This window comes from Schistocerca gregaria, chromosome 4, assembly GCF_023897955.1.
Source record: "Schistocerca gregaria isolate iqSchGreg1 chromosome 4, iqSchGreg1.2, whole genome shotgun sequence".
NCBI lineage: Eukaryota > Metazoa > Arthropoda > Insecta > Orthoptera > Acrididae > Schistocerca > Schistocerca gregaria.
This window is the reverse complement of record NC_064923.1, coordinates 214,227,846-214,247,994: the sequence shown is the minus strand read 5'-3', so window position 1 is coordinate 214,247,994 and position 20,149 is coordinate 214,227,846. Positions and strand designations below refer to the sequence as shown.

Genomic DNA, 20,149 nt, shown 5'->3' with positions numbered 1-20,149 from the left:
TTATCTGCCAGACGCTATAATGATCCAAGTATGGCATCATAAGCCAGACGACAGGCATCGTTTGTTCCAACGTGCACCAAAATAGGCAGCTGGTTGCACCCTGTCCCCTCAATGGCCTGCGGAGCAGCCTCTACAACACGTCGAATGAGGCTCCCAGCACACACCCCGTACGCACCTGGTCTTCTTTACTGTCCCTTGCTGCCATTTCCCTAGGGGAGTACCATTATTTGTACGTTTGAACTACCGATGTCTAGTAGAGCCCTACCCTCTAGCGTATGCTTCCTCAAGACACAGGACAAAATAAGTTACCCGGCAGGTGGAGTTTCAATATCAGTGAAAGACAGCACCTTGAATTTGTTGGTTATGGGGATCAGCATGGCACCTTGAGACCTCCCTGGTCCCCGTGCATCCATTACAAAAAGTCTGGATCTACAACTGATGTTCCACTGGAGCTCGAGTGGTTAAGTATTGACAGATCTATACTGTGATTTTCCACCTTTCATTACAGTACTGGAAGACAGTCTCCTCAGCTGTGATAAAAATACGAGCTTTTGTTTTATAAGTGAAGTTTTTGTTTCGGCACATTGGATACAATTACACTACTGGCCGTTAAAATTGCTACACCAAGAAGAAATGCAGATGATAAATGGGTATTCATTGGACAAAATTATTATACTAGAACTGCCATGTGATTACGTTTTCACGCAGTTTGGGTGCATAGATCCTGAGAAATCAGTACCCAGAACAACCCCCTCTGGCCGTAATAGCGGCCTTGATACGCCTGGGCATTGAGTTTGAGTCAAACAGAGCTTGGATGGGGTGTACAGGTACAGCTGCTATGCAGCTTCAACACGATACCACAGTTCATCAAGAATAGTGACTGGCGTATTGTGACGAATCAGTTACCCGGCCACCATTGACCAGACGTTCTCGATTGGTGAGAGATCTGGAGAATGCGCTGGTCAGGGCAGCAGTCGAACATTTTCTGTAGCCAGAAAGGCCAGTACAGGATCTGCAACATGCGGTCGTGCATTATCCTGCTGAAATGTAGGGTTTCGCAGGGATCGAATGAATGGTAGAGTCACGGGTCGTAACACATCTTAAATGTAACGTCCACTGTTCAAAGTGCTGTCAATGCGAAGAAGAGGTGACCAAGACGTGTAACCAATGGCACCCCTTATCATTACGCCGGGTGATACGGCAGCAACGCGATGACGAATATACGCTTCCAATGTGTGTTCACCGCGATGTAGCCACACACGGATGCGACCATCATGATGCTGTAAACGCAACCTGGATTCATCCTCATAAATGACGTTTTGCCATTCGTGCACCCAGGTTCGTCGTTGAGTACACCATCTCCGGCGCTCCTGTCTGTGATGCAGCGTCAAGGGTAACCGCAGCCACGGTCTCCGAGCTGATAGTCCCTGCTGCTGCAAACGTCATCAATCTGTTCGTGCAGATGGTTGTTGTCTTGCAAACGTCCCCTCTGCTGACTCAGGGATCGAGACGTGGCTGCACGATCGGTTATAGCCATGCGGATAAGATGCCTGTCATCTCGACTGCTAGTGGTACGAGGCCATTGGGATCCAGCATGGCGTTCCGTATTATCCTCCTGAACCCACAGATTCCATATTCTGCTAACAGTCATTGGATCTCGACCAACGCGGGCAGCAATGTCGCGATACGATAAACCGCAATCGCGATAGGCTACAATTCGATCTTTATCAAAGTCGGAAACGCGTTGGTACGCATATCTCCTCCTTACACAAGGCATCACAACAACATTTCACCAGTTTCACCAGGCAACGCCGGTCAACTGCTGTTTGTGTGTGAGAAATCGGTTGGAAACTTTCCACATGTCAGCATGTTGTCGGTGTCGCCACCGGCGCTAACCTTGTGTGAATGCTCTGAAAAGCTTATCATTTGCATATCACAGCATTTTCTTCCTGTCGGTTAAATTTCGCGTCTGTAACACGTCACCTTCAGGGTGTAACAATTTTGATTACCACTAGTGTAGTAAGTCAAGTGAGCTGCCAGTATGATTTCAGTTAAGCCAACCCTATCTCGAAATCAGCAAATTTGTTGTCCCGTCATCACAACACGCACAATTTCTGCACATTTTCAACGTACTCATATGTTTCGGATGTAGCAGATGACTGAAGTGATAACTGAAGACTCTGAATTTGGCCAAGTGACATGTGCCCGTTTTGCGACAGAATCCAAATTCTGCAGGACGCTGGGCTCACAAAGTCGGAGAGTTATTGGTGCTGCCTAAGATGAATTGTTCTCCCTGAGTTTCTCGCTATTATAGAAATTTGGTGGCTCTCCCAGCATTCGAAACTCTCTAGCCAGTTACCGTAAAGACTGTAAGCTCCGACAAACCATAAGTTTAGAAATGTGTTACCAAAATCGCCTGTCACATATTTGTTACAGGATTAACTTATGATGTTAACTGTCTTTAAATTGGGGACACAAGTCTGGAGTCCTTTCCTGCCAAGAGCGTTACTTTCCGTCCTGTAAAATGAGAGGGAAGGCACATCCCATATGCGACCACTTCCTCCGGCTACCAAACCATTCGCGTGAGCCAATTCGGGTTCGTATTACACGTATGTTTAAGAACATATGGCTTCTTCCTTTCTCGCTAAGGCAACGTTTTCCGCATTCGCAGCTTGTCGTGATTTCTCACTCCGTAGATCCATATGTGTCTAAACTGCATTCCTCTGCTTCCGGGTGACCCTGACGTTTTACAGTTTCTTAATTTCGCCAGGATGCCCCCAGCTGATAAGGCCTGTGGACGGTTTCAGCGTCTTTCAGTCCCCAGCCTCAGCTACCGCTTTTGCGCTTAGGGCTTCCAGAAAAAAAAGCAAATATATGGTCCAGAATCGCGCCTTGTGTGGGAATGTCCGCAGCAGCCCACCTGACTTGCTGGCAGAAGGAAAGGACTCCCGAGTGTAAAAAGACAGAACAGAAACTAAACAGATCACTGTAATGACTCGTACTTGCATAATACTGAAGTTCACTACTCATAGTAAGACTTTATGGGGTCTCCTGCTTTAAATAAATGATTGATAATAGGGTTAAGTGTGAGATTGGCAAAAACTGCCACGTAACGGTAGGTGAAATGACGCTGAGCCACGCAGCTGCGTGATGACCACTGCAGGTTCCTCGGCGTCTTGTTGCAGGAGCTGCACCGCGCTGCCCCTCACGATGACGTTCGTTGCGGAGTTCCACGGCATGAAGTACCGCAGCCGCTGCATCATGGCGGTCGGCTTCTATCTCGGGGCTTCACAGGCCCTCCTGCCAGGTACGCACTTCTACTTCTACATCTGTACCCCGCAGTCCACTTGATGGAGTGTGTGGGAGAGTACTTTGTGAACCACTGTCACTAACGTCCTTTCGTATTTCAGTCGCAGATGGTGAGCGCCAATTACTGTTGGTAGGCCTGCGTGTGAGTTCGAATTTCTCTAATTTACACCCAAGATCTTTTTGCGAGATCTGCGTAGGAGGAAGGAATTACTGGCTAACGGCTTTAGGAACAAACGCTCATTGAATTTTAACAGTAAACCACGCTGTTTTGCACACTGTCTGTTTTTGAAGGTCTGCCACTGTAATTGAAAAGACATCTCCGTAAGCATAAACACTAACTAAAAGAACCTCTGATGGAATGCACTGCTCTTTTTGGGTATTCTCTGTTTCCCCTATCAGTCCCATCCCATAAAGGTCCCAGACTGACGAGTAGTATTCAGGTAGCTTGCACGTTTTACGGGGGGTTTGTAAGCTTTCTCAGTCGTGTGCGGGCTACACTTCCTGCGGATTCTTCCGATGACTTTTTCCGGTATCTGCTTCTCCTACTGATAGTTTTATGTGTTACTAGCGACTACAGATTTCGGTTGCCGCTTAAACAACCGATATTTAGTTATACCGATCTATTCCATCTCCAGTTTATTCTGACTGTTAAAATTTATCAATGTGAATGGATTCTGAAAAAAAGAGATTTCCCGTTTTTATTGCTACTTTTTCTAGTAATAGTCCTAAACATCGAACAAACATTGAAAAATTCTAAGATTCCCTCGGAGTTTAGTATTATGCATTATAAGACGTCTTTGAGATCCCCGATTCTCGCGCAATTTCTCTGCTACTGATGTGCGGATCAGACTGGAAGGAGGCTGCTGTCATAATACACCAGGGTCCAGCAAGTATAAATGTCTCGAACTGGCCGTTAGCAGCACTTCTTCTTGGACTTTCAACTTTCTCCAGTACCTTGACAGTCTTCAAACCAGTCGTTGGCCAATGTGTGACAAAGCACTTACAACCTCTTTCAACAGTGTCATCTACCAAATGAACTGACAGCTACGTGGTTATGGGTCTCGAACCGATATGTGTCCTGGGTATCATTATCACCAACTCTGGCAGACTGCAAGTACTCCATGGCCAATTGTATGCTCTTAGGTCGCATTTCTGATTTCTGCCATACATCAACAAGGCCAGGTGCCATTTGTGTTATGCTGAGGAAGCACTCCATCACCAAAGTGTCCACACTTGCTACCCGGCTTCTGGGTGCGCACGTGGAAACCATGTTTAATAAAGAATGTTGTTATGGCATGTTGTTTTTAACTCCATCCTATCCATGGTACTGGTAGATTCCCAACCCACAGACGCCACACGAGCCACTATGGGACCGGAAATTAAAATTACATCTTCTCCACAACTGCGACAAGTTCTATATACATTTAGAAATGTAGCAAACAGTAGTCACTATACAGATAAAAATATAATAGAAAATATTTTAACATATACTACAAGTAAATATTATTGTGAACTAACAACCTTTATCTACACTAGACAGCTACTACAAGACACACCCTACAAAAAAATAGCAAGTATGTATCATGTGTTCGGTAAAAATACATTTCCGTAACAGCTGGATATGTCAAGAACTCCCTTGTATGAAACCTCTTTGTTACATTAAAATAACAGTAATATGGTCTCACCATTAGTGAAATCACAGCAGGAGGATCAAACATCAAAAGCAGCAGAGAATGTGAACATCCATACAAAAAAAAAAAAACACTGATATATATGGAAACATTCCTCCAGTTACATCCTCACCCCTAATAAACTTTATACTGACACTACCTAAACTCAATATCCAGCATACACTGAGAAACGAACATATAACTTTTCCTTTACTTACTTATTATATAGAAATACCAGTCCAATAAACGTATGAAATACAATAAATCACATTACCTGTCAATATGCACAATCTCGCTCACCTGCCATTGCGCTTAATGTAATTGTATCTGTCATCACATTCCAATAAAACTGTGCATCATACGTAGGCTGTCGTTGGTCTTTAGCTTCCTTCCAAACAGGTTGACGAAAGTTAACATTTTCTCAACCTGAAACTAGCCACTGACCACATTGCTACACACATCAAAAAACGTTTTGCACCACCTCGGTTCCGAGAGTTCCGGAACCTGTACAGAAAATTAGAATAGAAATAATCATAAACATCATTTCCGCCCTTTTCATTGCTCATGAAAACCACACATTACATGTTGTACCACGATACAGCGAGACCTGACCTACAGAGGTAGTGGTGCAGATTGCTGTACACACCGGTACCTCTACTACCCAGTAGCACGTCCTCTTGCATTGATGCATGCCTGTTTTCATCGTGGCACACTATCCATAAGTTCATCAAGGCACTGATGGTCCAGATTGTCCCTCTCCTCAACGACGATTCGGAGTAGATCCTTCAGAGTGACTGGTGGGTCATGTCGTCCATAAATAGCCCTTTTCAATCTATCCCAGGCATGTTCGATAGGGTTCATGTGTGGAGAACATGGGGGCCACTCTAGTCCAGTGATGTCGCTATCCTGAAGGACGTCATTCACAAGGTGTGCACGATGGGGCGTAAATTGTCGTCCATGAAGACGAATGCCTCGTCAATATAAAACCGACATGGTTGCACAATCGATCGGAGGATCGCATTCACATATCGTACAGCCGTTACGGCGCCTTCCATGACCACCAGCGGCGTACGCCGGCTCCACATGATGGGAACTTCCACATTGCTGCACTCGCTCGACAGTGTGTCTAAGTCGTTCAGCCTGACCTGGTTGCCTCCAAACACTTCTCCGACCGTTGTCTGGTTGAAGATATATCCGACACTCGTCGGTGAACAGAACGTGATGCCAATACTGAGCGGTCCATTCGGCATGTTGTTGGGCCCATCTGTAGTGCGTTGCATGGTGTAGTGGTTGCAAAGATGGACATCGTGATGGACGTCGAGAGTGAAGCTGGGCATCATGCAGCCTATTGCGCATAGTTTGAGTCGTAACGCGACGTCCTGTGGCCTCACGAAAAGCATTACTGAACATGGTGGCGTTGCTGTCAGGGTTCCTCCGAGCCATAATCCGTAGGTAGCGGTCATTCACTGCAGCAGTAGCCCTTGGGCGGCCTGAGAGAGGCATGTCATTGACAGTTCCTGTCTCTGTGTATCCCCTCCATGTCCGAACCACATCGCTGTAGTTCACTCCGAGACGCCTGGACACTTCTCTTGTTAATAGCCCTTCCTGGCACAAAGTAACAATGCGGAAGCGATCGAACAGCGATATTAAACATCTAGGTATGGCTGAACTACAAACAATACGAACCGTGTACCTCCTTCCTGGTGGAGTGACTGGAATGGATCGGCTGTCGGACCCCCTCCGTCAGTTAGGCGCTGCTCATGCATGGTTGTTTCCATCTTTGTGCGGGTTTAGTAACATCTCTGAACAGTCAAATGGGCTGTGTCTGTGATGAGTATCCACAGTCAACGTTTATAGCCGGCCGGAGTGGCCGAGCGGTTGTAGGCGCTACAGTCTGGAACCGTGCGATTGCTACGGTCACAGATTCGAATCCTGCCTCGGGCATGAATGTGTGTGATGTCCGTAGGTTAGTTAGGTTCAAGTAGTTCTAAGTTCTAGGGGACTGATGACATCAGAAGTTAAGTCCCATAGTGCTCACAGCCATTTGAACCATTCAACGTCTATCTTCAGGAGTTCTTGGAAACGGGGTGATGCAAAATTTATTTTTGATGTGTTTAATTGTCAGAGTCACTTAAAGTTTTTATATTTCTCAACTCATCACCACCTGTATTCTTGTATGTTGATGAACTGGCTATTTCACGTGTATTAATTTCCAAGTACCTGAGAATGACACGAAGGCGTGAACCAAGCGTTGAAACAAAAGCAATTCAAATGGCAGCTGTCGGTGTGTCTATATACAGGGTGTTTCAAAAATGACCGGTATATTTGAAACGGCAATACAAATTAAACCAGCAGCGATAGAAATACACCGTTTGTTGCAATATGCTTGGGACAACAGTACATTTTCAGGCAGACAAACTTTCGAAATTACAGTCGTTACAATTGTCAACAACAGATGGCGCTGCGGTCTGGGAAACTCTATAGTACTATATTTTCAACATATCCACCATGCGTAACAATAATATGGCGTAGTCTCTGAATGAAATTACCCGAAACCTTTGACAACGTGTCTGGCGGAATGGCTTCACATGCAGATGAGATGTACTGCTTCAGCTGTTCAATTGTTTCTGGATTCTGGCGGTACACCTGGTCTTTCAAGCGTCCCTACAGAAAGAAGTCACAGGGGTTCATGTCTGGCGAATAGGGAGGCCAATCCACGCCGCCTCCTGTATGCTTCGGATAGCCCAAAGCAATCACACAATCATCGAAATTTTCATTCAGGAAATTAAAGACGTCGGCCGTGCGATGTGGCCGGGCACCATCTTGCATAAACCACGAGGTGTTCGCAGTGTCGTCTAAGGCAGTTTGTACCGCCACAAATTCACGAAGAATGTCCAGATAGCGTGATGCAGTAATCGTTTCGGATCTGAAAAATGGGCCAATGATTCCTTTCGAAGAAATAGTGGCCCAGACCAGTACTTTTTGAGGATGCAGGGACGATGGGACTGCAACATGGGGCTTTTCGGTTTCCCGTATGCGCCAGTTCTGTTTATTGACGAAGCCGTCCAGGTAAAAATAAGCTTCGTCAGTAAACCAAATGCTGCCCATATGCATATCGCCGTCATCAATCCTATGCACTATATCGTTAGCGAATGTCTCTCGTGCAGCAATGGTAGCGGCGCTGAGGGGTTACCGCGTTTGAATTTTGTATGAATAGAGGTGTAAACTCTGGCGCATGAGACGATACGTGGACGTTGGCGTCATTTGGACCGCAGCTGCAACACGGCGAACGGAAACCCGAGGCCGTTGTTGGATCACCTGCTGCACTAGCTGCGTGTTGCCCTCTGTGGTTGCCGTACGCAGTCGCCCTACCTTTCCAGCACGTTCATCCGTCACGTTCCCAGTCCGTTGAAATTTTTCAAACAGATCCTTTATTGTATCGCTTTTCGGTCCTTTGGTTACATTAAGCCTCCGTTGGAAACTTCGTCTTGTTGCAACAACACTGTGTTCTAGGCGGTGGAATTCCAACACCAGAAAAATCCTCTGTTCTAAGGAATAAACCATGTTGTCCACAGCACACTTGCACGTTGTGAACAGCACACGTTTACAGCAGAAAGACGACGTACAGAATGGCGCACCCACAGACTGCGTTGTCTTATATATCTTTCACATCACTTGCAGCGCCACCTGTTGTTGAAAATTGTAACTACTGGAATTTCGAAAGTTTGTCCGCCTGAAAATGTACTGTTGTCCAAAGCATATTGCAACAAACGGTGTATTTCTATCGTTGCTAGTTTAGTTTTTATTGCCGTTTCAAATATACCGGTTATTTTTTAAACACCCTGTATTAAGTTTCATTCAGGTCACTTTAATTCTTATTCGTAGTTCGACTTTAACAACTTAATCTTGCTATTATCACCAGTCTGCTCGTTCTGGCGTCAACGCCATGATACGTAAAGCAAAAACTGCTGCGTGTCTATTTAACACAGGCAAACCGTTTCAAAATATACAGCACGAGTATTTCATCTTGAGACAACGAAACATCTGAAACTACACACAGGATTATAAAACGTAAAAATATATGATCGGTTTTTTTAATGCTTTCAGGTGATATCAGTGTTCGTCCCTCTTCTTCGTTCAAGGGGTGGACAACCTCTAAATCTTAATTAGTAACATCCCATCTTTCATGCGGATTCGGATTGCAGGGCAGAAAATACGTTACCTTTGTATGTTATACTGTTTTCATTGCGTGATAAATGGCGCCCTAATCGCCAAAAAAATTAAGTTCGAAAAGTGTATTGTTTCGAGAAAAATACACCGTATCAATAAAAACAAAACCGGATGTGTTGAGTAATTGCGAAGAAAGACTGTTTGTGGTGTATTCTCTGACATCTCATCAAGTGCTCAAAAACATCGTCACCACCTGTGATGCACTTATTTATTCGCACGTGGAACGATTCAACAAACCTGAGAAGTGTGTCTGATGTGATCTGACGACATGTATTTGCGTTATCATGTTATCGAGCTTAGTTGGCACTTCATTATATACTTCTCTCTTCAAGTAAACCCACAAACAGAAGTCACACGAAGTGCAGGCCAAGATACTGGACCACCTCTTCCGATCCACAGGCGATTATGGTAAGTGATCTAATACTTTCAATTCTGCTGTAGAATAATTTGCTGGACAATCATCATGTTGAAACCGCAGTGTTTGTCTCCAGTACAAGGGAAGGTATGCAAGCCACACTGGAAGATTGTCCTCCACCATTTAAGATGCCATCAACAATTTATTCCACACCAAGCAGTCACATTCGACGGACGCCGTAACTTGCGTAACTTGGCGTAACCAAAGTGGGTTACCCACATTCCAACAATGACTGTTACGTCGATTAATTGTAGCATGATTTGTGAAGGTCCGCACGTCAGAGAACAATACTCGAGCAAAGAAACTGAGTCTCACTATATCTGCTGCAACGACCACCGGCAGAGTGTTACTCAGTTGTGGAAATTATCGCCTTGAAATTTCTGATAGACGGAAATATGGAACGAATGGTATTTTCTACGTTTCAAAGTTCAGCAAATCGTAGTCTGACTAATTCCCGATTCACGACTTAATTGCTGAGTGCTAATGGTGATGGTGGTTAGTGTTTAACGTCCCGTCGACAACGAGGTCATTAGAGACAGAGCACAAGCTCGGGTTAGGGAAGGATGGGGAAGGAAATCGGCCGTGCCCTTTCAAAGGAACCATCCCGGCATTTGCCTGAAACGATTTAGGGAAATCACGGAAAACATAAATCAGGATGGCCGGAGACGGGATTGAACCGTCGTCCTCCCGAATGCGAGTCCAGTGTGCTAACCACTGCGCCACCTCGCTCGGTCTGAGTGCTAATTACGGGGTTACGTATCAATGAGATAATATCGCATTTTCGTTATTTCTTCCAGCAACTCTTTTTCGACCGTTCCTTTTTCGTGGTTATGCAGTTTCTTCGGTGGAGCACTGTAGAATAACGCGACAAAAAGAAGTGCGTCATTGCAACCTATTTGAAAAACGTTGAGCACAAAGGGTGATATTCCTGCCACTTTCTTCATTAATGTAAACCATTTCAGTTTTCTCTTCAATCGTAGTAGCCTGCATTCTAACTGATAAAGCATTTTTATGAAGGAACGTACGTGAGACATGAGGGGCGACGTGCAAGCAGTGAGATCAAGCCAAATAATAAAAGAATAAATGTCTCAAACAGCAAAACGCTGAGTCGTTTTCCTCACCCGTGTATGATTACGTTTTTGATCCATAACATTTTTCTCGAGATAATACAATTTTGGAGCGTAATTGTTATTTACCAACTACAGCACCATCTATCACTCAAAGACAAAAGTGTTGCCTACCAAATTTGCGTATTTTCCTCGTAGAATCCGATTCTACAATATAAATGGGATTTTTCTATCAAATATTTCAAAATTTCCCGCCACCCCATCCTCCTGGATGTGGGGCACGGGGATAGACTGGATTTTAGGAATTTAGAAAATACTGAACACGTATTTTTCTTCTTTAAATCCGCTGTGTACTTTTTGAGGCATTTCCTTGCCTCAAAATAAACAAAACGCCTTTTACAAATACTTTGCAAAGCCAGAAATTTCTGTCACAAGGGAGCATGTGTTCAAAATGATTTTTTTAAAGGAAAAGATAAATTCATGTAGAATTAGAATAAACAATGTTTGTTGAAAAAAATCACCAACCAGCTGCACAAAAGAAATATTATTCCTTTATCGCTTTCAGGCACATAGTTCTTCTGGAAAAGTCTGTTCAGAAAAATTGACTACAAATAAGTAGACGTTAGACAAAGAATATTAAAATTTAGAAAGGGGAAAAGAAGTTTAAAAATGTATTGATAAAAACGGTATATACTTATAACCATCGCGTTATTTGCGAGTGTTAAAGGTAAGATGTATGCAGCACATACATGAACAATATGTAATACAATAATGAATCCATTAATGCAAAAGAGCCTGTAACTGCTTACAAGTGGTTCATTAAAAATGATATACGGCAACCTAATAACAGGTGCACAGGTCGTGGAGTTAGTCAGTTAATGATATGCATATCTTGAGTTTGGTCTCGGGGTGCAGGTAAAAGTACGATGAAATAATACACAACAACTTACGTAACTCTGATTGCCATAAGGTATCAGTCAAAATGTAAGTGCTCATCAGCAGCGTAATAAGTGATACATAAAAACTTGATGATAAATAAAATAAGTTAATACAAACGACATGTGGCGCTACGGATGGAAAACTTGGGACCTAATCTCCGAAACAGTTGTAATGAGATACGTAGCGGGCTATCGCCGAAAACAAAGCGCGAAGAGCATCATGGGGCTGGTAGCTGTAACTGGGGTAATTGGAGAGAGAGTTCTCAATCATTGGCTAATACGTAGACCAGTTACATTAATATGACCACTGACGTCAACGTGCAATAATTTCTCAAGCACGGCAGGTGGCACCATTAGCAGTCGAGAATGTTTCACGGGGGAGGGGGGGGGGGGGAGCGGGGGGAGGAGGGGGGAAGACGATGACACGAAAAACAGTGCAGTCGAGGCGTAATGCGAAAAAGGAGATATTTATCCGACCCCCAAAAGTCTATGGTCATTTGCTTTCGCGCTACATGAGGAAGTATTTCCGAAGCGCCTAAGTTTGTACAGTGTTCGCTTGCCACTTGGGTGAAATTATACCGCGAATGCCAAAATGGCGTTATCCAAAACTGGGGCCTAGGCCACTGTGGTGCAGAACAGGTGACAGGAGTCAACGGCGTTTGCAGAGATGTTTACGGGTGAACAGACGTGCAACTGTTGAGCAACTGACTGTCCACATGAATTAAGGGGCTACCAGCAGTGTCTGCTAAACGGCCAACGTTTCTAATATGGACGTCCGCAGCAGGCCCCTGGTTCATGCACCCATAATGAGTGTCGTTCATCGGCGATGGAGACTGGAATTTTCACACCACTACCCGCAACTGGACGTCCTCTGAGCGACGACATGTGGTCTTTTCAGCTGAACCACGTTTTACGCTCTACAGATACATGGCCGTTAGCGTGTACAGCGTAAAACGTCTGAAAGTGAAGGATCCAGAACGAGTGTTGCGGTCTGGGGTATGTTTTCTTGGGACTCCCTGGGAGATCAACACAAGTATGCATCCATCCTTGGGGACCATTTCCACCGCTACATGCAGTTTGTTTTCCTCGGCATGATGGCATCTACCAGCAGCACAATGCAAAGTGTCACACAAACCGTAGTGTACGTACGCGGTTCGTAGACCACCAGGATGAGTCTACTGTACTCCCCTGACCACCAAACTCTCCGGATTTAAACCCAATCGAGAATCTAAGGGACCACCTGGACCAAGCTGTTAGCGTCATGGATTGCCTGCCGAGAAACCTAGCGCAGTTTGTCATAGCACTGGAGTCATGGATTGTCTGCCGAGAAACCTAGCGCAGTTTGTCACAGCACTGGAGTCGGCATGCGCCGGCAGCTGTGCCCGAGCGATTCTAGACGCTCTGCAGTACTCTGTAGGAATCAACATGGATTCCGGAAACAGCGATCGTGTGAAACCCAACTCGCTTTATTTGTTCATGAGACCCAGAAAATATGAGATACCGGCTCCCAGGTAGACGCCATTTTCCTTGATTTCCGGAAGGCGTTCGATACAGTTCCGCACTGTCCCCTGATAAACAAATTAAGAGCCTACGGAATATCAGACAAGCTGTGTGGCTGGATTGAAGAGTTTTTAGCAAACAGAACACAGCATGTTGTTCTCAATGGAGAGACGTCTACAGACGTTAAAGTAACCTCTGGCGTGCCACAGGGGAGTGTTATGGGAGCATTGCTTTTCACAATATATATAAAGACCTAGTAGATTGTGTCGGAAGTTACATGCGGCTTTTCGCGGATGATGCTATAGTGTACAGAGAGGTTGCAGCATTAGAAAATTGTAGCGAAATGCAGGAAGATCTGCAGCGGATAGGCACTTGGTGCAGGGAGTGGCAACTGACCCTTAACATAGACAAATGAAATGTATTGCGAATACATAGAATGAAGGATCCTTTATTGTATGATTATATGATAGCGGAACAAACACTGGTAGCAGTTACTTCTGTAAAATATCTGGGAGTATGCGTGCGGAACGATTTGAAGTGGAATGATCATATAAAATTAATTGTTGGTAAGGTGGGTACCAGGTTGAGATTCACTGGGAGAGTCCTTAGAAAATGTAGTCCACCAACAAAGGAGGTGGCTTACAAAACACTCGTTCGACCTATACTTGAGTATTGCTCATCAGTGTGGGATCCGTCCACCAACAAAAGGAGGTGGCTAACAAAACACTCGTTAGACCTATACTTGAGTGTTGCTCATCAGTGTGGGATCAGTACCAGATCGGATTGACGGAGGAGAAGAGAAGATTCAAAGAAGAGCAGCGCGTTTCGTAACAGGGTTATTTGGTAAGCGTGATAGCGTTACGGAAATGTTTAGGAAACTCAAGTGGCAGACTCTGCAAGGGAGGCGCTCTGCATCGCTGTATAGCTTGCTGACCAGGTTTCGAGAGTGTGCATTTCTGGATGACGTATCGAATATATTGCTCCCCCTACTTATACCTCCCGAGGAGATCACGAATGTAAAATTAGAGAGATTCGAGCGCGCACGGAGGCTTTCCGGCAGTCGTTCTTCCCGCGAACCATACGCGATTGGAACAGGAAAGGGAGGTAATGACAGTGGCACGTAAAGTGCCCTCCGCCACACACCGTTGGGTGGCTTGCGGAGTATAAATGTAGATGTAGATGTAGTTCAGTCCGGAAACGGGCTGCTGCTACGGTCGCAGTTTCGAACCCTGCTTCGTGCATGGATGTGTGTGATGTCCTTAGGTTAGTTACGTTTAGGTAGTCCCATAGTGCTTAGAGCCAAGTTGACCCATTTTAACTGAAGTCGGCATGGCTCCACATCCCTGTCCCTATCTTCAAGAACCTCCATGACTATCCTCCTGCTCGTCTCAGAACGCTCCGCGCTGCAATGTGTGTTTATTCAGGCTTTTGACAAGTGACCACATTAATGTGACTGGACAATGTATTGTCAGAAAGTAACTACAGAAGGAAGAAAGCATGGGCACAACTCTATTCTTCTATTATAGTGAAACAAACCAGCAGTGGAATATTTGGTGGTCGCAATTACAGTTAGTGAAAGAACTGTAGCTAGCGGAATTCGTACCAATTGTATGGCACCGTAAGTTTTATAACACATCACTGAACTGATGTAGACAGGTGAACTGCGTGCTAGCACGAAATACGGCAGCGCAAACGGCGTGTGAGGTGCACCAAGTGGTGAGAAGCAACAACTGGAGCAAATGGAGAGATAATTCCTTGTTAGCAACTAAAACAAAGGATCAAAATTACCTATAGGAGAAAGGAAACGTATGCATCATTGTACACTTCTATTACAGAGGAATAACTAGTTCATAAAAGTGTGCAAAATCATAAAACACTTTGTGAAGTAAATATTTTATTGACGTCGTCCGTCTGTGCTAGCTGAATGGTCAGCATGATGGACTGTCAATCCTCTGGGCCCGGGTTCGATTCCCGCCAAGGTCGGGGCATTTTCTCCGCCCACGGACTGTGTGTTGTGCTGTTCTCGTCATTACCTTATCATCCTCATCGACTGCAGGTCGCTGAAGTGGCGTCAAATCGAAAGACGAGCACCCGGCGAATGACCTGCCCGGTGGGGTGCCCTAGCCATACGATTAAATAAATAAATTTTCGACGTTAATATTAGTTATACGAAATAAGTACAAGAGCTGTGAATACCTGATACTGAATGACTAAAACTGCTTATTAAGTGTAAGCACTACTTGTCTATAAAGCAGAGCATCTGTAACTTTAAGAAAACAATATCTATACGCCATTGTTAGTAATTAGTTAACCACCTGTACTAAAAATGAATCACCACCTGCAGCTTGTAGATGGCTTAGTACCTGCAGTAATAAATGTTTAACTATCTAGTAATATAAGTGGCTGACCGCTTAAAACTGAAAATGTTTCACTACTTACATCTGTAGATGCCTTGCAACCCTTAACCAGAGACGATCAAGTTGTGTAAAAAACGATAGTAAAAAAGCTAACTATTAACAAATTTGCCAAACAGTAAAAGGTTGACTAACTGCAGCTGTAAACAGCTGCTTAATTGTGACTGTATATAGCTAAGTAACAGCAAGTAAACGCCACACAACATGGGCGAGCTATTGCGTTTAAAGTACTATTAACGATTTACTTTCTGAAAATAACAAATTAGTGACCATCCGACTATAGCCATTTACTACAAATTATTGAAACTACCGAACTGATTGAAACCTATTGGGTGCAGCTAACTGAACATAGCCGGCCGGAGTGGCCGAGCGGTTCTAGGCGCTACAGTTTGGAACCGCGCGACCGCTACGGTCGCAGGTTCGAATCCTGCCTCGAGCATGGGTGTGTGTGATGTCCTTAGGTTAGTTAGGTTTAAGTAGTTCTACGTTCTAGGGGACTGATGACCTCTAGTAGAATGATGACCTCAGAAGTTAAGTCCCATAGTGCTCAGACCCATTTTAACCATTTTTGAACTGATCATAACTGTAAACATTGAAATAGCGAGTGCAGCCTAAGAAACGACGATGTTCCACAAATGGGAATTAATAGGTTCATATAATTAACTCACTGCACCCAGGGCATCCAATTACAAATCAGACATTGAATGTAAAGCACTGTAGTGGTAACAGACCAATAATAAGAAAGACAATGGCCGGGGGGGGGGGGAGTAGGGGAGGGCGAGTTGAGAGAAGTAGGGAGAGGTTGGTTTTAAGTACATAGAAATGGGGAAGAAACAAAGAAGGTAAATTGTATATGAAAAACCGTGTGACCAAAGCATAACATATGGGGTGAGGGGGGGGGGGGGGAGAGAGGGAAGTGTGATAAAGTATTAAACCGGGTGGGAAGGGTTTGTTGAGGTGGTATAGTGGGGCTGCGAGGAAGAGATGGGGTAGAGATTAGAAACAGGATAAAACTACCTTATAATAGCTAAATTCTAACAAATAATGAGGTGCAGCAATCATAATAATTATTTGTTGCGTGATTATAGTAACTTTCTGCAAACTATTGAAAATAACATACTAATTATAACTTACTAGGTATATCCTACTGATTATAACTGTAATCGAATGTAGTGGCATTAATTGTGGTTTACTAGGTAATTACATTCTACCTACGAAGATTGATAGCTTCCTGTATCTAACTATCTGGAACGGAGGAATTAATTGTATATCAGAAACTGATAACTTAGCACTGATATCATAGCATACAAATTATGAGAAAAAAAGTGAGACCTGTAATCGTAGTGGACTGATTGTGAGACACTATGGGGGAGGGGCAGCTGAGAGGAGAAAATGTGGAAAAGCGTAAGATAAACAGAAGAGGGAGGGGGGGGGGGAGGGAAGAAGAAAGAGGGCAGCTTATTATATAAACAAAAGTTCATGATAAGACCATACAATGTGGAGTCGGGTGCGTGGGAGGGGAGAGGGGTGGGTAGTAGGAGATAGGGTTATTGAGTGTGGGAATTTCAATGCTGAGGGAGTGAAATTACGTAAAGAACTATGGGGAATAGTAATATTAAACAACGTATGTCCGCATTTAACGTTTTTAGAAGAAAAAAAAAACCAGTTACAGATAAGATAAATTAGGTTGCAGTTTCAAACATTGTTTATGTTTAGTAAATATTACAAATTTGAAATAATAAATTGCGAGTGTCCTAGGAGTGTAGCTGCAGAACTTTGAAAACATTATTTCTTAAAAATGTTTATTTATTTAATAAATGACGTTCTTGTAGCTTGGATTGTTTGCATATTTCTATTTCTTGTAGAAGTTTCACTTTTGTTCCTTTATTAACAAAGTGTGAAATGTGTAAGGCATCAATAGTCGGAAATCTATGTTTTTCACCTAAGAGTGGCAGAGTAAAAGTTAATTTCTGTGGACTTTCTTCTTTTTTATTGATCGGTATTCTCGGAATCTACTTTTAATTGCTCTTCCAGTGTCCAGTGTTTGTGTTTTACTTATTACGTTGCTTACGCGCACTTGGATTTCCGTTGAAGCCGTATAGAAACTAAACAATATGCTGCTAACTTCTACACTGCCGACCATACAAAATGAAGCACCAAGGACCAGAGATACCACAGCAAAATTGATTTGGTAGATAACATGTTGTATAAAGATCACATGGTTGAAAATACAGCCCCACGTGAAGTGAGTATTGAGTGTTGCTGCCGTTGCCGACTATAACCGCTGCTACACGCCTAGGCACTGGATCAAAGAGGCTCTGAATATGGTGTTCGGTATAGCACTCCACGCTCCTTCCACAGGTTGCCGAAGTTGATCTTGGTAGGAGCGGATGGTGTATCCCAAAGCAGTCGTTCCGTAACCATCGACCAGGCGTTTCAATAGGCGAGAGGCCGGCAGAACACGGAGGCCAAGGCGGCAATCCAATCCGACTGGCGACGAAGAGGTCTTGAACATTGCGTGACACTTGTGGTCGCGCACTATCATGTTGCAATGTGGCCATAGGCAAGCTCCGAAAGTATGGGTGACAACAGACTCCAACACTTCAGAGATGCGATATTGGATGGTTTGTGTACCAGCAATGCATACTAGGAGGGTGGAGGGGAGTTCGGATATAGAATCCGGTATCACCCAAAACCATAATATCGTGTGCAGGACCATTATGGCAATGCATAAAGCAACAGTTCAACAGTCTCTCACCACGGTGTCCTCAGATGCCCGCAAAATCGGGATTTGTCGGTAAAAACAATGACGTTCCATTCGGTTGTCCACGTCCACCATTCATCTCACCAATGTCGGGAAAACGCTCTTGACGCTGTGGTAAACATGGGATTGGACGCCTTGTGGATAGTCCACTCTGCTGCAAACGACGTCGAATGGTACGCGCGGACACTGCTGGTAGCGCAACAAACCGAATTTCGTGATGTGGCATAACGATCAATCGCTGCCATGCGCACATTATGACTGCCATCACGAGCAGTGGTGCATGAGGTAGGTGCCGTAGATTCCGTGGGTCCGTCCTTCCCTCCTGCATCCAGCGACTACAAAATGGCTCTGAGCACTATGCGACTTAACTTCTGAGGTCATCAGTCGCCTAGAACTTAGAACTAATTAAACCTAATTAACCTAAGGACATCACACACATCCATGCCCGAGGCAGGGTTCGAACCTGCGACCGCAGCTGTCGCTCGGTTCCCGACTGCAGCGCTTAGAACCGCACGGCCACTCCGGCCGGCCAGCGACTACAGATCCGCATCACAGTTGCTTGGTGACGTCCGACAAGATCACCGATTTCTCTGAAGGATATTCTGGAATCCCTTTAGGCAGCTACTCTTCCTCGGTCGACCGCGGAAACGTGCTCGAAAGACGCTCACTGACTTCTACGAGGCATACTGAAGGTGCTTACGCGAAACAACCGCACGAGAGGAAATTCCAGCACGTCCACACGGCAACTTGTTTCCCATTTACGTACCGCTTGCAGGTGGAGCTACAAGCGTCCTTGATCTGCGCATGCGCTTAAGTGCTGCTCATGTGCATCTCTCGACGCCGCAAACTCATGCTGCAAATTTCATTTGATTTGTATACTACCTTCAGGTTGTTGCATTTGGGTTGCCTATTGCGTTGTTATTTTGAGTAGCGTATATTTTTCTTTACAGCCTTCTGAAGAAGAGAATTAGGTGACTGAAACCGTTACAGGAATAAAATTTGGTTTGTGGATCTGGTTGCTGATTGTTTCAACAAATAAAAATGCAGTTGTTGATGGTGTTGGATAAAATACTAAGTAATCTTTACTGCAACGCGGCAAGCAATAATTTTTTTAATTGTGTAACTCTGTGTTCGTAGATTTTCCCGGCGACTGGGATGCTTGAAAGTCTCTGCAGGAGCAGCAGAAAAGGGGTACCACACCCGCCGAAGGCGACATGCGTACTGACACCCACCAGTCATCTCGTCAGCGCAAGTTACCCCCACCACCGCGGCCTGCACATCCCTCGGTCCATGCCCGGAGTCAGGGGAGGGGAGAGGCGACATTTATAAATACCACTCCACCCGCCGACCTAGGACGTCAGTCAACAGGAGTAACCTGATGATCATGGCACGTTCCGCCGTCGAAAATTCGTTCTACAACGACCAGTCAACCCGGCTGCATGCCCGAGAGACCTTCAAGCAATTGTGTAACTGCTGCGAAAATAGTGACTGAACGAAGAGTAATGTTTACTTCTCGTATTGCTACATGTATTATCACTGTTCCTGTGCAGGAATTGGCCTGCTCATGCTGACGAAGGTCTGGGAGTATGACACGGGCACGACGAAGTTACATCCCTGGCACGTGTTCGTCATGGTGAGCTCGGTTCCCGCTCTCCTCGGGGCTGTTGTCTTCTCGCTCTTACCAGAGACTCCCAAGTTCCTCATGGCGCAAGGCCGGAATGAAGAGGCGCTGGCCGTAATGCGCAAGATGTATGCCACCAACACACGCATCAATCCGGACACTTACCCGGTGAGCTTAATGTATAATGACTTGTAACCATACTGATGAGCCGAAGCATTACG

General features: G+C 44.8%; 1 protein-coding gene across 1 annotated transcript in view; it reads left to right on the top strand.

Annotated features, from left to right (window-relative positions):
- The window catches only part of LOC126267657 (uncharacterized), a 133,760-nt gene that overhangs the window by 21,387 nt on the left and 92,224 nt on the right, over window positions 1-20,149 (top strand). Inside the window, exons 5-6 of the mRNA XM_049972956.1 lie at window positions 3,186-3,307; window positions 19,858-20,096. Coding sequence (XP_049828913.1) covers window positions 3,186-3,307; window positions 19,858-20,096 — 361 coding nt within the window. The remainder of the gene's footprint in view (window positions 1-3,185; window positions 3,308-19,857; window positions 20,097-20,149) is intronic.